This window comes from Pelodiscus sinensis, chromosome 2 (genome assembly GCF_049634645.1).
Source record: "Pelodiscus sinensis isolate JC-2024 chromosome 2, ASM4963464v1, whole genome shotgun sequence".
NCBI classification, from domain to species: Eukaryota; Metazoa; Chordata; order Testudines; family Trionychidae; genus Pelodiscus; species Pelodiscus sinensis.
This window is the reverse complement of record NC_134712.1, coordinates 227,903,129-227,918,382: the sequence shown is the minus strand read 5'-3', so window position 1 is coordinate 227,918,382 and position 15,254 is coordinate 227,903,129. Positions and strand designations below refer to the sequence as shown.

Genomic DNA, 15,254 nt, shown 5'->3' with positions numbered 1-15,254 from the left:
TTCGTGCCAATCTAGATGCTCTTTTCCGCAAATGCTTTTAATGGAAAACTTTTCCATTAAAAGCATTTGCGGAAAGTCATGTCAGTGTAGACGTAGCCTGTAAGTATCTGGCTGCTGCCATTAACATACAGAGAGGCAGTTCCTGGAACTAGTTAAATGTGACAACAAGTTAAACGTGAGTCAACAGATTCTGGGATGCATTAACAGGAGTGCTGTGAGCAAGACATAAGAAGTCATTCTTCTGCTCTACTCTGCGCTGATTAGGCCTCAATTGGACAATTGCGTCCAGTTCTGGGCACTACCTCTCACGAAAGATGTGGAGAAATTGGAGAAGGTCCAGAGAAGAGCAAGAAAAAATTATTAAATGTCTAGAAAACATGAGTTATGAGGGAAAACTGAAAGAACTGGGCTTGTTTAGATTAGAAAAGAGAAGACTGACAGATGATGTGATAGTGGTTTTCAAGTATCTAAAAGGGTGTTATAAAGAGAAGGGAGAAAAATTGTTCTCCTTGGCCTCTGAATACAGAACAAGAAGCAATGGGCTTAAATTGTAGCAGGGAGGGTTAGGCTGGACATCAGAAAAAACTTCCTGCCTGTCAGGGTGGTTAAACACAGGAATAAAATGCCTAGGGGGGTTGTGAAATCTCTATCACTGGAAATATTTAAGAGCAGGTTAGACAGACACCTGTTGGGGTGATCTAGACAGTGCTTGATCCTGGCGTGAAGGCAGGGGACTGGACTTGACGACCTCTCGAGGTCCCTTCAAATTCTAGTGTTCTATGATTCAACGCATAGGTAGCACCCTTTAGCAGAAGCCTATCCAGAGTGACCTACCCCTCTCGGCTATTGGATGTAGTCATCGGGAGAGCCATTAAGTTATATTGCAGTTTTCCTTTAAGAAAGAGTGAAGTCGTTTTTAAGTGAGAGGACTGCAAAAATTCTGTGAAAATAGTAAACATCTATATATAATGGCACTCTTTGCCTTAAAAACATCCAAGGAGGATTTTTTTGTGTATGGGGAAAAAAGTTAAAAATAAATCTCCTAATTTGTTTGAGATTTTTGCCAAGTGATTTATGTCCAAGTTATATGACTTACGAAAGACAGGGTGTATAATGGAAATATTGAAATAGTGTTAAGCAGTGCAGTGCTATGCAGTGACGTATTGCATGTGGTCAGCCCTGTTTCTACTGAAGTCAGTGCAAGCCTCTCTTTGACTTGAATGGGAAGATGCCCAGGCCCTATATGTAATTTTTCATGACTTAGTGGGAGTTTTCATACTGTGTCTATAAATGATCTCATGATCCCTGTTGTCCATGAGTACTGGGTAAGTCTTTTAGCAGTTAGTTAGCTAGTTCAAATATAAGGGCACGTCTAGACTACATCCCTGTAAAATGAGGTATACAGGATCTATCGGAAAAGGCTTTCTTTAGCGAAAGATCAGCCTCTAGACTGCCGCTTTTCTCCGACAAAGCTCTGTGCCGAAAAAAAAGCGGCGGCCATCTTTATGCGAATGAAGCGCGGGATATTTAAATCCCCACTTCATTAGCAATTTTGATACGTCTAATTTACATCCCTTTTCCGAAAAAGGGATGTAGTCTAGACGTACCCTAAGTGCTGGTCAAGATACCTGGAATACTCATGTCATCATAAGATTTACAGGTTCTGTATGAACTGGAAATCTGATGATCTTAGAGGAAACCTAGCAAATGTTGGCTGTAGAAATGAATGGAAAACTTTCCACACAGAAAACAAGGGAAATGTGTTCTTCTCCATGTCCTTTGAGATTCAAAAGGATAATGTTGAAAGTGAGTTCCTTATTCCATGTCTGAGTAAAGGGGAATCTTGGAATCCCAATCTTCCCTTATATTATAATAGGGCATGTGGTGGGATACCAGTCGGGTATTATCCAAAGCAACCACTTGCTGCAACCACAGAAATGCAGCACAAGTAGTATTTTTCTAGCTCTACAAAACATCCAGGAAGACTTTTTTATGATAGAAGGTTTGATATAATTTTAGCTGATCCCATCAAGAAATTCACAGAATTCCACTGCATTTCTGTGTCTTGTTCTGGCATTTGATAGGACCATATATCTGCAGAGCATCCATAGGAATCACAGAGTTGTTTGAAACAAAGAAGATAATTTGGTGTTGAATCCACTCTATTGTCCTTTGCACTAGAGTGAGGGAAAAAACCTGAGATGGAAATATTTCTTCCTAATTTGGATACGTTATGTGATGTAGATGTCTCATATGCCAACATTCATGCAGGCTAGGGTCTGCACTCATGATATGAAAGGGACTTTTTGTAAAAAAGATTATCATTACTTATTTCCCTGTCCGTTTCATGATGTCTATTTAATCTAGGTTGCAATATCAAAACGGCCAAAGTTTGATGTGTTTGAACGTGGGAATTTTTTCAGACCAAACTCTATTCATAACAAGATGGTTGCTTTGATGGTTGCTGGTTGTTTTTTCCTTTTAATAAAAACTTTCTCATATATTTGTGCCTTGCCAAAGATAGCAGGAAATTACAAGGCACAGGCAATTCTCACAAGTGGCAACAACTAACTATTTCTCTTTAATTGTGTGCCTGAGAGATCTCTTGATGCCAACTGGCAGAGGGCATAAGGGATATAGGAATCCCCTGGATGTGGTATTTACATTCTAGTTCACCAGGCTGTCATACGAGGTCTCCAATGAAAGTCTGTGTCATATAGAAAATGCATATATGGCTAGTACATAAGGAGTTATGTATATATGTGGAGAATTCTGTTTTTAGGACTTCTTTAGGGACTGGCCACCAGCAAGGGTGAAAAATAAATAAACATTTTATGCCTGAAAGAAAACCATCTATCTGTTTTCATGTAAATTCAGTTTTCTATGGCTCACAGTGGGACTCCCAATGATAATGAAGGATTATGAAATCTTCAAAGAGAGAAAATTAACAGGAAGAGGTAAACAACAGAGTTCATTCTGTTTTGCAAATTAAAACAAGAGAGTGGGGTACTACATTTGGGATACAGTTGAACTCCTAATTATACCTTTAATCTCTGACACAAGCTGTCAGCAAGTTTGATTGAGTGACAAGGAGGTAAGTTATGTTGCAGGAGATAGAGGGGTGTCGTGTTAGGACATGGATACCCATCAGTAGGGATAAGCCTCTAAACCCAAGCTTCCTCCAGATTATAGGAGCACCAATGCACTGGTCTGCAAGATACAGAGCTTCACTTGCCTACATTCAGCTGATGGCAACAGTAGAATGGCTCTTACCCATGAAAGCTCATGGTGCTATATTTTTTTGTTAGTGTCTAAGGTGCCACAGTACTGTTGTTGTTTGTAGAATGATTATAGAGTCTACCATGCTTGTACTGTAACTGCTAAACTCTTTGGGTGTGTCTAAATTACATCTCTCTATCGACGGTAAATTAGACACGTCGAAATTGCTAATGAAGCAGGGATTTAAATATCCCATGCTTCATTAGCATAAAAATGGCCACCGCTCTTTTTCAGTGCAGAGCTTTGCAGAGAAAAAGTGGCAGTCTAGAGGCTAATCTTTTGAAAAATATAGCCTTTTTTGAAAGATCCCTTATCCCTCATACAATAAGATTTACAGGATCTTTTCGAAAAAGGGTATATTTTTTGAAAGATCAGCCTCTAGACTGCCGCTTTTTCTCAGCAAAGCTCTGTGCTGAAAAAAAGCAGCGGCCATTTTTATGCCAATGAAGCACGGGATATTTAAATCCCTGCTTCATTAGCAATTTCGACGTGTCTAATTTACATCTCTGCCCATAGAGAGATGTAGTTTAGACACGCCCTTTGAAACTTGAGATGATAGTAGCATTTATTTATCGTTTCAGCCAGTGGGAAACTGATTTCATACTGACACATTTTTCTGCACTTCAGTGGGAACGTGTGTAATGCTGACCATGTTGAACTGCCCAGCATTTTGATTTCCATAAATGATAGCTTGCTTTGTTTTGCAAATACAAGTTTTCCCCAGTTCCCAAAGAGCCAATGGCATGTATTTTGCACCCGTTAGCTTACAGGTATGTAGAAAACATTCTCTATGGCACAAGTTCACATGTTGTGAGCTTCTCCAGTTTGCCTTCTTTGAAAATCCCAGAGAACCCAGCAGCTTTTGGAAGCTCTGTTTAAACAGTTACAACTGCAGCTCCAGTCCCTTGCCTGTCAGCCGAATCCTCTTCCAGGTGCTGTTTCCCACAGAAATAAGCTCAGGAAAATCTTCTAGGGTTGAGCCCTAAATAGCATATGAAACTAATGGGCTGTGCTGATTTCTTTTCAGTTAAATGGATTTATTTTTTAAAAAAATGTTATATTTTAAATTAATATTTTTTGTTTTTCCTATTGGTTTATGGTGTGGATTTTGTTTGTACATGCTAACTGCCAGCAGTGCAGTAAGAGAAGCATTCCCTTTTCATGAAAACATAGACAGCCTTGAGGAATCATAGCAGAGCCACGCTGGTGACTTTCTCACAGGTCACATCCATCCACCCACTCAGACAGGTCTCGCCCTTTGCAGTGCATTGTCCAGTCCTCCCTGAGGAAGGAAAAGGCAAAGAATGAATATTAGTTTTTATTATTAATAATAATAAATTGGTTCACTCAGGGTATATCTACACAGCAACATGATTTCAAAATAACTAGCGTTATTTCGAAATAACAGTCTGCGTCTACACAGCAGGCAGTTATTTTGACATAATGTCAAAATACTGTCAAGCTGGAGGACTTCTTACTCCAACTCCTGTAACCCTCATTGTATGAGGAAAAAGGGAAGTCAGAGGAAGAGTGCTCTATTTTGAAATAAGTGCTGTGTAGACACTCCCAATTTCGAAATAAGCTATTTTGAAATAAGCTAGGCAATTGACAATTGAAATAAGCTAGCTCAATTTGCGTAGCTTATTTTGAGTTAAGCCCTGCAGTGTAGACGTACCCGTATCATCTTTTGCAATAGAGAAGAGATGTGTATCTGTTGTAGTAAGCCCAGGAAGAGGATTCTTCTGTCAGACTGCTGGGGACACACAGACCCTGAAGCTCCCTGGCTCTTTCTCTCAGATTGGGGAACACATACTGCTGCCTCTGTGGTGAAACACACACAGCAACACCCTACTGCAGGGATAGCTGCGGGATAATGTGGCCAACTGAAACTACAGGTGGAAAATCTGAAAAGAGAATGAGTCGCTCCCCAAATTGGAACTCAGTACTCTGGGGTTCAAACATCTATTTTTGCACAAAGTGCTCTGGGTCTTGTGATGACTCCATATGCATATGTTCTTTGGAAATGTTCTGTGCCCTCCTTTCTCGGTCCTGATTTGTTTATTACTTTGTCTTTATCATGATGTATATTCTTTAATTAGGATTTGGAGCTTCACTATGCTGGGCACTGTACATCCTAAATTGACTGCCCCTTTCCCAGGAGCTTCTAATCATATGAGAAGAGACAAAAGGTGGAGAAAAACAAAGGCAGGGAAAATAAGGGAACATGAAATCATTATGGCTGGTATAATGAATAGGCCTTGTCTTCACTTACCAGGAGATCAATACTGCGGAGATCAATTCTCCAGGGATCAATTTAGCGGGGCTAGTAAAGACCTGCTAAATCAAGCACCGATCAGGCTCCTGTCGACTATGGTACTCCACTGGGTTGTGAGGAGTAAAGGAAGTCGATGGGAGAGTTTCTCCAATCGCCCCTCAGCAGTGGGGACTCTGTGGAAATTCAAAGTAAGGTACATTGACTCCAGCTACGCTATTTCCATAGCTGGAGTTGCGTATCTTAGTTTGACTTTGCCCCCTAGTGTAGACCTGGCCTCGGCCTACCTACTGCAAAGCTACTGTGTAGCTATCTGGACAAAGGTGAGCCTTAAGGAGGTCAGTGTAGTGGCTATGTAGATTTTTACTGTTCTGTTATGCTTCATTTTTGCCTTGTTTTTGCCAGTGTTTTTTCTTTGTTCCTTTTGCTAAAGTCTCTCCTAAATTATTTTCCTTAATTGAAATTAGGCAATATAAGTTTGCTTATCTGTCACTGTCCATTCTCCCCATTCTAAGGCTGTATTGTATTTCTTTAGCATTAGAAATAAGCAAATCACAATAATAAATGCACATTGGTATTTCTGAAGAGAATCTCCCAGAGCCCCCCTTACCAAGCATCCATTCCCTGTGGGTCTCGCACAATTCTTTTGGCACAGGCAATGTCATCTGCTATGTCGTTTGACAGCAAGTCTGCAAGGAAGAGAGGGGCACATGAATGGGGGTTTACCTTGTGAGACCTCAGTCTGGGCACCCATGTATAAGGGATATGGCTATGCAGCTGCAGATCTTGCTGGCCAGCCCTAGGCAGTACTCTCCAAGTGGCACTCAAAAGGGGCCGCTTGCTTGTGCTGCGGAACTGCCGTGTTGCACTGGGCTCCCGCTCCTGCACTCTCAGGGTGTGTCTAGACTACATGGCTCCATCGACCCAGCATAATCAATGAAACGGGGATTTAAATAATCCCTGCTTCATTAAAATAAACATGGCCACCACACTGTGCCGATGATCAGCTGATCCGGCACAGCATGGCAGTCTAGATGCGGATCTGTCGGCAGGGGAAGCCTTTGCCGACCGATCCCTTATGCCTCATGAAACGAGATTTACAGGATCGGTCGGCAAAGACTTCCCCAGCCTACAGATCCACGTCTAGACTGCCGCGCTGTGCTGGATCAGCTGATCGTCGGCACAGCGTGGTGGCCATATGTATTCTCATGAAGTAGGGATTATTTAAATCCCCGCTTCATTGACTATGCCGGGTAAACTAGTTTACATGACTCCATGGACGGAGCCATGTAATCTAGACACACCCTCAGGGCAGAAAGAGTGAGGAGAACCTAGGCCAGAGTAACAGCTCCTGACTGCACCTTAACATTGGCAGGCCCAGTCCTCCACTTGTCTTGGGCCTCAGTGGTGATGAGCTCAGTATAGCTGCCCTTCCCCCAATCAGCATTGGGTAGGGAGAGATTTGCCTAGTACTCCCATGCTCTCACCTGTGGAAAAAGAGAGATGGCATAAGAGAGATGAGAGAGGGTAGGGAAAGAGTGATGGGATGGGAAGGGAAAGGGTTAGCGAGACCATGTGGGTGGCAGAAGGAATTGGAGTAGGAGGGAGAACACGAGGCCAAGCTGAGGGAATGAGTGAGAGGCAATGAAAGCAAAGGGGACGGGCTAAGGAGAGAACCCATGAGGACAGTTACATTTAATGTAGGGATGAGTGAGTGAGGTGCACTGGAGCAAGAACACACAAGTGATAATGTGAACATGAGCCAGGAGAGGCTGAGTTAAGGTGCCAGCAAGTTAAGGGAATGCGGATTGGATAAATGGACGGTAAGATGGATAGAAAGATGGCTAGAAGGCCGGGCCCAGCGGGTAGTGATCAACGGTTCGATGTCAGGATGGCGGTCGGTTTCTAGTGGAGTGCCCCAAGGTTCGGTTCTAGGACCGGTTTTGTTCAATATCTTTATTAATGACCTGGATGAGGGGATAGATTGCACCCTCAGCAAGTTTGCAGATGACACTAAGCTAGGGGGAGAGGTAGATACGCTTAAGGGCAGAGATAGGGTCCAGAGTGACTTAGACAAATTGGAGGATTGGGCCACTAGAAATCTCATGAGATTCAACAAAGACAAGTGTAGAGTCCTGCACTTGGGACGGAAGAATCCCAAGCATAGTTACAGGCTGGGGACCAACCAGTTAAGTAGTAGTTCTGCAGAAAAGGACCTGGGGGTTACAGTGGATGAGAAGCTAGATATGAGTCAACAGTGTGCCCTTGTAGCCAAGAAGGCTAATGGCATATTAGGATGCATTAAGAGGAGCATTGCCAGCAGATCCAGAGATGTCATTATTCCCCTTTATTCGGCTTTGGTGAGGCCACATCTGGAGTACTGTGTCCAGTTCTGGGCCCCCCACTACAAAAAGGATGCGGACGCATTGGAGAGGGTCCAGCGGAGGGCAACCAAAATGATTAGGGGTCTGGAGCATATGACCTACGAGGAGAGGCTGAGGGACTTGGGTCTGTTTAGTCTGCAGAAGCGAAGAGTGAGGGGGGACTTGATAGCAGCCTTCAACTTCCTGAAGGGAGGTTCCAAAGAGGATGGAGAGAGGCTGTTCTCAGTAGTGACAGATGGCAGAACAAGGAGCAATGGTCTCAAGTTGTGGTGGGAGAGGTCCAGATTGGATATTAGGAAAAACTATTTTACTAGGAGGGTAGTGAAGCATTGGAATGGGTTACCTAGGGAAGTAGTGGAGTCTCCATCCCTAGAGGTGTTTAAGTCTCGGCTTGACAAAGCCCTGGCCGGGTTGATTTAGATGGAATTGGTCCTGCCTAGAGCGGAGGGCTGGACTTGACGACCTTCTGAGGTCTCTTCCAGTTCTGATTCTATGATAAGGGGATGGTTGGATGAAATAACATGATCTTGGTAACTAATTGACCATTCATTTCCAGTTGGAAATAGGTCAATGGAGGGATGATAGGAGTTGCTATAGGGAACTTTCTGGGTGTCTGGCTGGTGAGTCTTGCCCACATGCTCAGGGTTTAGCTGATCGCCATATTTGGGGTCAGGAAGGAATTTTCCTCCAGGGTAGATTGGCAGAGGCCCTGGAGGTTTTTCGCCTTCCTCTGTAGCATTGGGCACAGATCACAGCTGAAGGACTCTCTGCATGTTGGGGCCTTCAAAGTATTGGAAGGCTTCAATATCTGAGACATAGGTGAGAGGATTATTCTAAGAGAGGTGGGTGAGATTCTGTGGCCTGCACTGTGCAGGGGGTCAGACTAGATGATCATAATGGTCCCTTCTGACCTTAAAGTCTATGAGTCTATGAGTTAATGGGAATTAAACTTGTGCTTACTCAGCCTATCAAGCCACACAAGAAAAGACTCAAAGGGACCAATGTTGGGTATCTGAGATATCCAGGGGACCTGCCCTACCCAGAAAGGTCAAGAGGAGAATCCCCTCAGCGCACATGGTAAATAGCAGGTACCTCCCACCCCAGCTTCCTAGAAGCTGCACTGCACCATCTGCAGCTTTCCATTGAAGAGAGAATCCAATGTGTTGGTTGGCATCAGAAGAGATTCCAGTACTGCCCAGCTGATATGCAGAGCGCTCACAGCTAGGTTTGTGTTTCTCCTGGTGGTGCACATTCACAAGCGCCACAGTGCACAGAGCAAAATGTACAGTATCCCGCACAGGGAGAGAAATATTAGCGGGAACATTGCCTGGGAGGTTGGATTAATTGGAGTGTGTGACACCCTTTGACACCCTCAGGTGAAAGGCAGAGTATTATTATCCCAGGATATGCCACAGGGGACTGTACCTCATCCTGCCCATCCCCTCTGAGGCTCCCGTGGATGGCTCTGAATCTGCCTTCCCACTCCAGCCCAGGCATGGTGGCTGCCAGAGAAAACACATTACTATGGTTGTGCTTGGGTATCCCCACCCCATGAGAGGTGATACAGCCCCAGGCTGTTCCCTTTCCCAGGTAACCCCATTTGGCTCAGCCCCACCCAATTCAGGGCTGCCTACTCTCCATCCAAATCGTGATCTTGCACATGGCCCTCCCCAGGGGGATGATGCCATGGTGGCGGCTGGCCACCTCTTCCATGTCAGGGAGTGATCGCTGTGTGTTAATTTTAACTGAGGACAGAAGAGCAGCATGGGCAGGAATCCTGCAGCTGCTCTCTCCACTCTTAAGGGGTGGTCAGGGACAGTACCGGTGCAGGGTATGTGGCAGAGGTTCTCTGTGGGGCTCCTGTAGTTGTTGCACCAGACACGGCTGTTGATCTGGAACATGCCATAGTCGGTGCTGCCATCTGCATTGTCGTCCTCTGCTGCTGAATTGAAGCCGCTCTCAAAGAATGCCATGCAGATCCCTAATGCAGGGAGAGAACATGCTCAGTGCCCACAGCAGAGGCAGTCCACAGAAACAGGATCAACTTGAGGGAGTGCATGAAGGCAGAGCCCTGGAATGAAGCGAGGGAGACAGCATGTGGAGACAGATCAAGGAAGTGACGGAAAGGCAGCTACCTGAGGGAGTGGTAAAGAGAGTGAAAGAGTGAAGGGAGATTGGAGGGAGGGGAAATTGGGGAGAAAAGTGTGAGAGAGAAGGAAAGAACACTCAAACTTACAGTTGGCGAGGCTGTAACCCTCATACCCGTCTAGCCCTTCTTCATGTAGTATATAGGCTAGTTCACATCGGCTAAAGATTTTTGCTTCATTTGCCATGATCAGGCAGCTGACCAGGAAGAGAAGTGCGAGCACCTTCATTTTTGCCAGGGAATGGGGAACTTCAGTTCCACCTTTGAGGAGAAAAAAGGCAAGAAATAAATATCAGAGGGGGAATTTTATGACCAGTCACAGTCAAAAGTCTAAACCCCTTCTTCCATAACATGGACTGACAGGACTGCCCCTGAGATAACCCAGCATTGAGCTATTTCATGTCACCCAGATGTGGTAATGACGCTCTTTCTCTCTCTCTCTCAACCGGGCAATCTAAAAGGCTTTATTTATCCAGAAACTGAAAACACCAAGGCTAAAGGCATCAGAACTTCACAGCTAACTCTCTCACAGTTATATCTGTGCTGAAGAGTCACGTCTTCTGGGAACTAGGACTGACAAATGTGACAAGGTTGGCAAAGAATTATACGTATTAGAGGCTAAGACATTTAGGCTAATGGCAACTTTTTACTCTGGAAGCATGTTCACAGTAAAAGCAGTAACTTTTCTCTCTCAGAGGCCCTCCTTACCTTCCTTCTCCCCCTTTTCCCTGGGACTCTCATAGCAACTGTATGTGGCATTGAGGGCCAAGTCTACTGTTTCTCCCTGCATGCTACACTGTTTTGACCTTTTTTCCAGGTCTTCAAGGAAACTTGTTTTTTTCTGATGCTGAGCTCAGAGTCTGTGTGAATGGAGGGAGGCATGGGGGAGAAATCTTTTGAAATTGGAGAGTTATTTGTATGTATTCAGAAAAGCTTTGGCACTAAAATATTTCAGAGACATTGGCATCCCTCCTTTAGATCTTCTAACCTGACTCCCCACTCTTGCAAGGCAGCAAGTACTTGATGTTTCTGTTTTTGGACCACATTTCTCAGATTTTTCCTTTCGTTCTATTCCAGCTTCAAATCTACTGTGAGAACTTCTTAGGGGCTAATTGGAAATTTATCAGCTTTTTCCTGAGGCCATAAAGCAAAGATGGGGAAAAATTGGTAATGTGCTTTTTTAATCCCTGCATTTCCAGACTGAATATTTCATAGGCCATTACTGGATTTTTTAAAACCCACCAGTAGAGACGTGTTGGCAATGACCTGGCTTTCTTTGTTCCTGTATGGCTTGGGGGTGAATTAAGTTATAAGTAACAGTTATAAGTCATTCTAAAATGCATTTTCCTCGCGCCCCACATCCTTATTGTCTTAGCATTTGTCACCATGAATAAAAAAATAAGAGTAAAAAGGGGAATATTGCAGGGGTTAATTATTTATTAGACTTATATATATGGGGTATACTCTTTGCTCCCCTTGTTCCACCTATTTCACACCACTCTAGCAGCAGAAGGCAGGTGAAAAAACTCAATGTGGCTGGCCCAACCCTAACTCTCCAATAGGGGAGAAAGCAGGGTGCTCAGCACACTGTTATGCCAGCTTCTAGCTAGCCCCTAATTAAGAAGTATAACACTCCCATTGACGTTGCCCCCACAGTGGTGCGGAGCACATCTTAGCTTCAGTTAAGGAGTCAGCTAAGTGACCCCTATCAAGAGCCATCCAACATGCAAATACTTCTCTCACTGGTGGTTTGTTCCCCCTCAAATGGGAAACCAAAAGTTTCTGATAGGTTGGGTCTGAAGTTATGCAAATATCTGCATCTTAATGTTAACTGGCTAAGCTCTGTTTTTTCTCCAGATGTTGGCAGGTATGGCAGCCAGTGGCGGATATAGGGCAGGGTGAGCGGGGTGGCCACCCCGGGCCCCGCGCTTCAAGAAGCCCCGCACATGCGCCATGTCAAAGGGGAGGCCCCGCGAAATTGTGCTGCCCTGGGCCCTGCAAAATCCTCATCTGCCCCTGATGGCAGCAATAATGTAGCAGCAACAAAAGATACTATCGGTTCTGACAGGGTAATAACAACAGCAGCACAGTCCAAAGCTTTCTTGGGTATGATGGATAATAAATTGAAGGACAATTTTCCTCCTCCTCCACCCCTGCCTCCTCATAACCTTAACTTACAGCTTTCTCCACAGCAAAGTCTGGTCTGAGCCAGTGTCACCCAGTGTCTCCCCTTATAACTGCTCCCCCTTCTAGAACCTGCTCCTCCTCAGGTCCCTGTGACATCACTCACCGCCATTCTCAATGCAAAACAACACAACAAAGCTTTGTTGTGTGTCGTATGTCTCAGATGCCTGAATTCTAAAGTATACTGTAGAATTAATGAACTGGGTTGGCTGCAACAGAGCTGGGTGAATACTGCAAACATATTCCTTCAAATTGTCACTTCAAAAAGCATGTTTAGTATCCTCTTGCAGGACATGTGCACAAAAAATAGTTTTGAATCCTTAATCACAACTATTCACACCTGAAAAGAGATTCTAACTCCTCCAATCCAGCAACAGCATCTTACCATATGATCAAATGATCCTGTAAAACCTGTGTCTAAAACACTCACAATGAGTTGCTTGTGAACAAGCCCCAGGCCAAGAATTATTCTCATAAATCACTCAGTAAATGCTTTCAAAAATAAATTATTTATTTGTATTGTGACAGCATCCGGAGACCTGAGTTGAGTTTGGGGTCTCATAGTACTAGATCCTGTAAACACAAATAGTGAGAAACAGTTCTTATCAAGACTGACATCAGAAGCATTTCATACCCATTTGACAGATGGGAAAAGAGTAAAGGCCTGTTCAGGCTCTTCAGGACTGATCCAAGGTCACACAGAAAGTATCTTGTAGAACCAGGAGCTTGTCTCCTGTGTCTCAGCTCAATGCTTTAGCCACAAGACGATCGTTCCTCTCAGGGACATAATGGAGTTTTCTCCTCACCTGTGGCTCAGCACAGGCATTTTGACTGCTTGGTGTAATGCTGTTGTCTCCTGGAGCGTCTGCTGGTGCCATATGCCTCCAGTCGGAGCTGAGAGAGATATTTCTGGTCCCTCATCAGGTATTGCGGCTTCATTGAACTAGCTTTCTCCACAGAGAAAGGGAAGGGTAGCATTGTTATACAAGACACTGGTGACATCTTATCCGGTTTAGTGTGCACAGTTCTGGGCTCCTATGTTTAAGAAAGATGAATTAAAACAGGAACAGGTGCGGAGAAGTACTATTAGGATAATCTGAGGAACGGAAAACCTACCTTATGAGTTGAGGCTTAAAGAGCTTGGCTTGTTTAGCCTAACCAAATGAAGGCTGAGAGGAGATAAGATTGGTCTCTGTAAATACATTTGTCAGGTGAATACCAGGGAGGGAGAAGAGTTTTTTAAGTTAATGACCAATGTGGACACAAGAATAAATGGATATACATTGGCCATCAACAAGTTTAGTCTTGATATTAGATGATGGTTTCTAACCATCAGAAAGTGAAATTCTGAATGAGTCTTGCAAGAGGAGAAGTGGGGGCAAAACCTAACTGGCTTCAAGTCTGAGATTGCTGTGTTTATAGAAGGGATTGCACAATGGGACTGCCTATCTTCAACTGCTCTCACTAGACTAATGGCTGATGATGGTCACTAGATGGGTAGGCTAAGTTACTACAGAGAATTCTTTCCCTGGTATCTGGCTCATGGGTCTTGCCCACATACTCAGGGTCCACCTAATCACCACAGATGAGATCAGGAAGAAATTTTCTCCATGTCTGATTGGCAGAAACTGCAGGGGAGGGGGAGTTCATCTTCCTCTGCACCATGGGGCCTGGATTACTTGCAGGTTTAAATCATGGAGTTATGTTGGGATTCCCTCAGAACTCTTTCCATTCGGCATCCCAAGAACTCAGTTCGACTCCAGGTTTCATCTTTTTTTTTTTTTTTTTTATGCATACAGCATGGCTACAGAGTGTGTGTGTGTGTGTGTACACGCACGTGCTATTTACTTATCTTTTTTAGCACAAACATTTTGTTTCCAACCTGATGATTCATTTATGCCCTAATTCTGTCATCCAAAAAATGAGGCCTCTCTCCATGTTTTAGTTACTCATGTCAGGCCAGGCTTTAGCTCCAACCTAACTTCAAGTAACTAGAAGTCTTTCAATCATGTTTTGAGGAGATCAGTAACTCAGCCAGAGGCCGATGGGTCTGTTAAAAGGGTGAGGGTCCGTATCTTGCAGTCTGCAGGGGGTCAGACTAGATAATCTGCATAGGAAAAGTTTCAATTGCTAAGAATATAAGAATGGCCATACTGGGTCAACTGGTGGTCAATTTAGCCCAGTATCCTGCCTTCTAACAGTGGTTGGTACTAGATGCTACAGAGGGAATCAACAAAACAGGGCAATTTATTGAATGTGCAGAAGAGAAGTGTAAGGAGGGATTTGATAGCAGCCTTCAACTACCTGAAGAGTAGATGAGGATGGAGCCAAAGAGGATAGAGCCAGGCTGTTCTCAGTGGTGGCAGATGATAGAACAAGAAGCAATGGTCTCAAGTTACAGTGGGGGAGGTCTAGGTTGGATATTAGGAAAAGCTATTGCATTAGGAGGGTGGTGAAGCACTGAAATGGATTACCTAGAGAGGTCATGGAATCTCCATCATTAGACCTTTTTAAAGCCAGGCTTGACAACGCCTTATCTGAGATGATTTAGTTGGAGTTGGTCCTGCTTTGAGAAGGGGGTTGGGATAAATGAGCTCCTGAGAGTCCCTTCTAATCTTAATCTTCTGTGATCCCCTGTTGTCAAGTCCCAGCATGTGGAAGCTGGAGGTTTGGAGACACCCAGATCATGGGATTGCATTCCTGATCATCTTAGATAATAGCCATTGATGGATCTATCCTCCAGGAACTTATCTAATTCTTTTTAACTTGGTTACAGTTTTGGCCTTCAGGTTGACTGTGCATTGTGCGTGGAAGTAATTCTTTATGTTTGTTTTAAACTCACTGCTTGTTAATTTCATTGGGTGACCCCTGGTTCTTGTATTATGTAAAGGAGTAAATAACACTTCCTTAGTCACTGACTCCATACCATTCATGAGTTTATAGATCTCTATCATATCCTCTCTAGAGAGGGGGTTCAGCATCTGACTCC

At 44.1% G+C, this 15,254-nt stretch overlaps 1 protein-coding gene across 1 annotated transcript; it reads right to left on the bottom strand.

Moving 5' to 3' along the window:
* Window positions 1-4,295: 4,295 nt before the first annotated feature.
* Window positions 4,296-12,326, bottom strand: LOC102457905 (sperm acrosome membrane-associated protein 3-like). The gene is made up of 5 exons (XM_014569839.3): window positions 12,260-12,326; window positions 10,172-10,342; window positions 9,758-9,916; window positions 6,162-6,240; window positions 4,296-4,561 (listed from the first exon to the last, which is right to left on the bottom strand). The coding sequence occupies exons 2-5, from the start codon at window positions 10,308-10,310 to the stop codon at window positions 4,495-4,497; spliced, it is 444 nt and encodes a 147-aa protein (XP_014425325.1). The 5' UTR covers window positions 10,311-10,342; window positions 12,260-12,326; the 3' UTR covers window positions 4,296-4,494.
* Between the last annotated feature and the right edge of the window lie 2,928 nt (window positions 12,327-15,254).

Bases quoted from the DNA above. Each gene is read 5' to 3' on its own strand.
- LOC102457905 (XM_014569839.3), bottom strand. From the start codon at position 10,310: ATGAAGGTGCTCGCACTTCTCTTCCTGGTCAGCTGCCTGATCATGGCA. The intron at 6,241-9,757 runs GTACTGTCCCTG...TCTTCCTTGCAG, and splicing joins CTGCCACATACCCTGCACCG to ACTTGCTGTCAAACGACATA. The intron at 4,562-6,161 runs GTAAGGGGGGCT...TTCCTTCCTCAG, and splicing joins CCACAGGGAATGGATGCTTG to GGAGGACTGGACAATGCACT.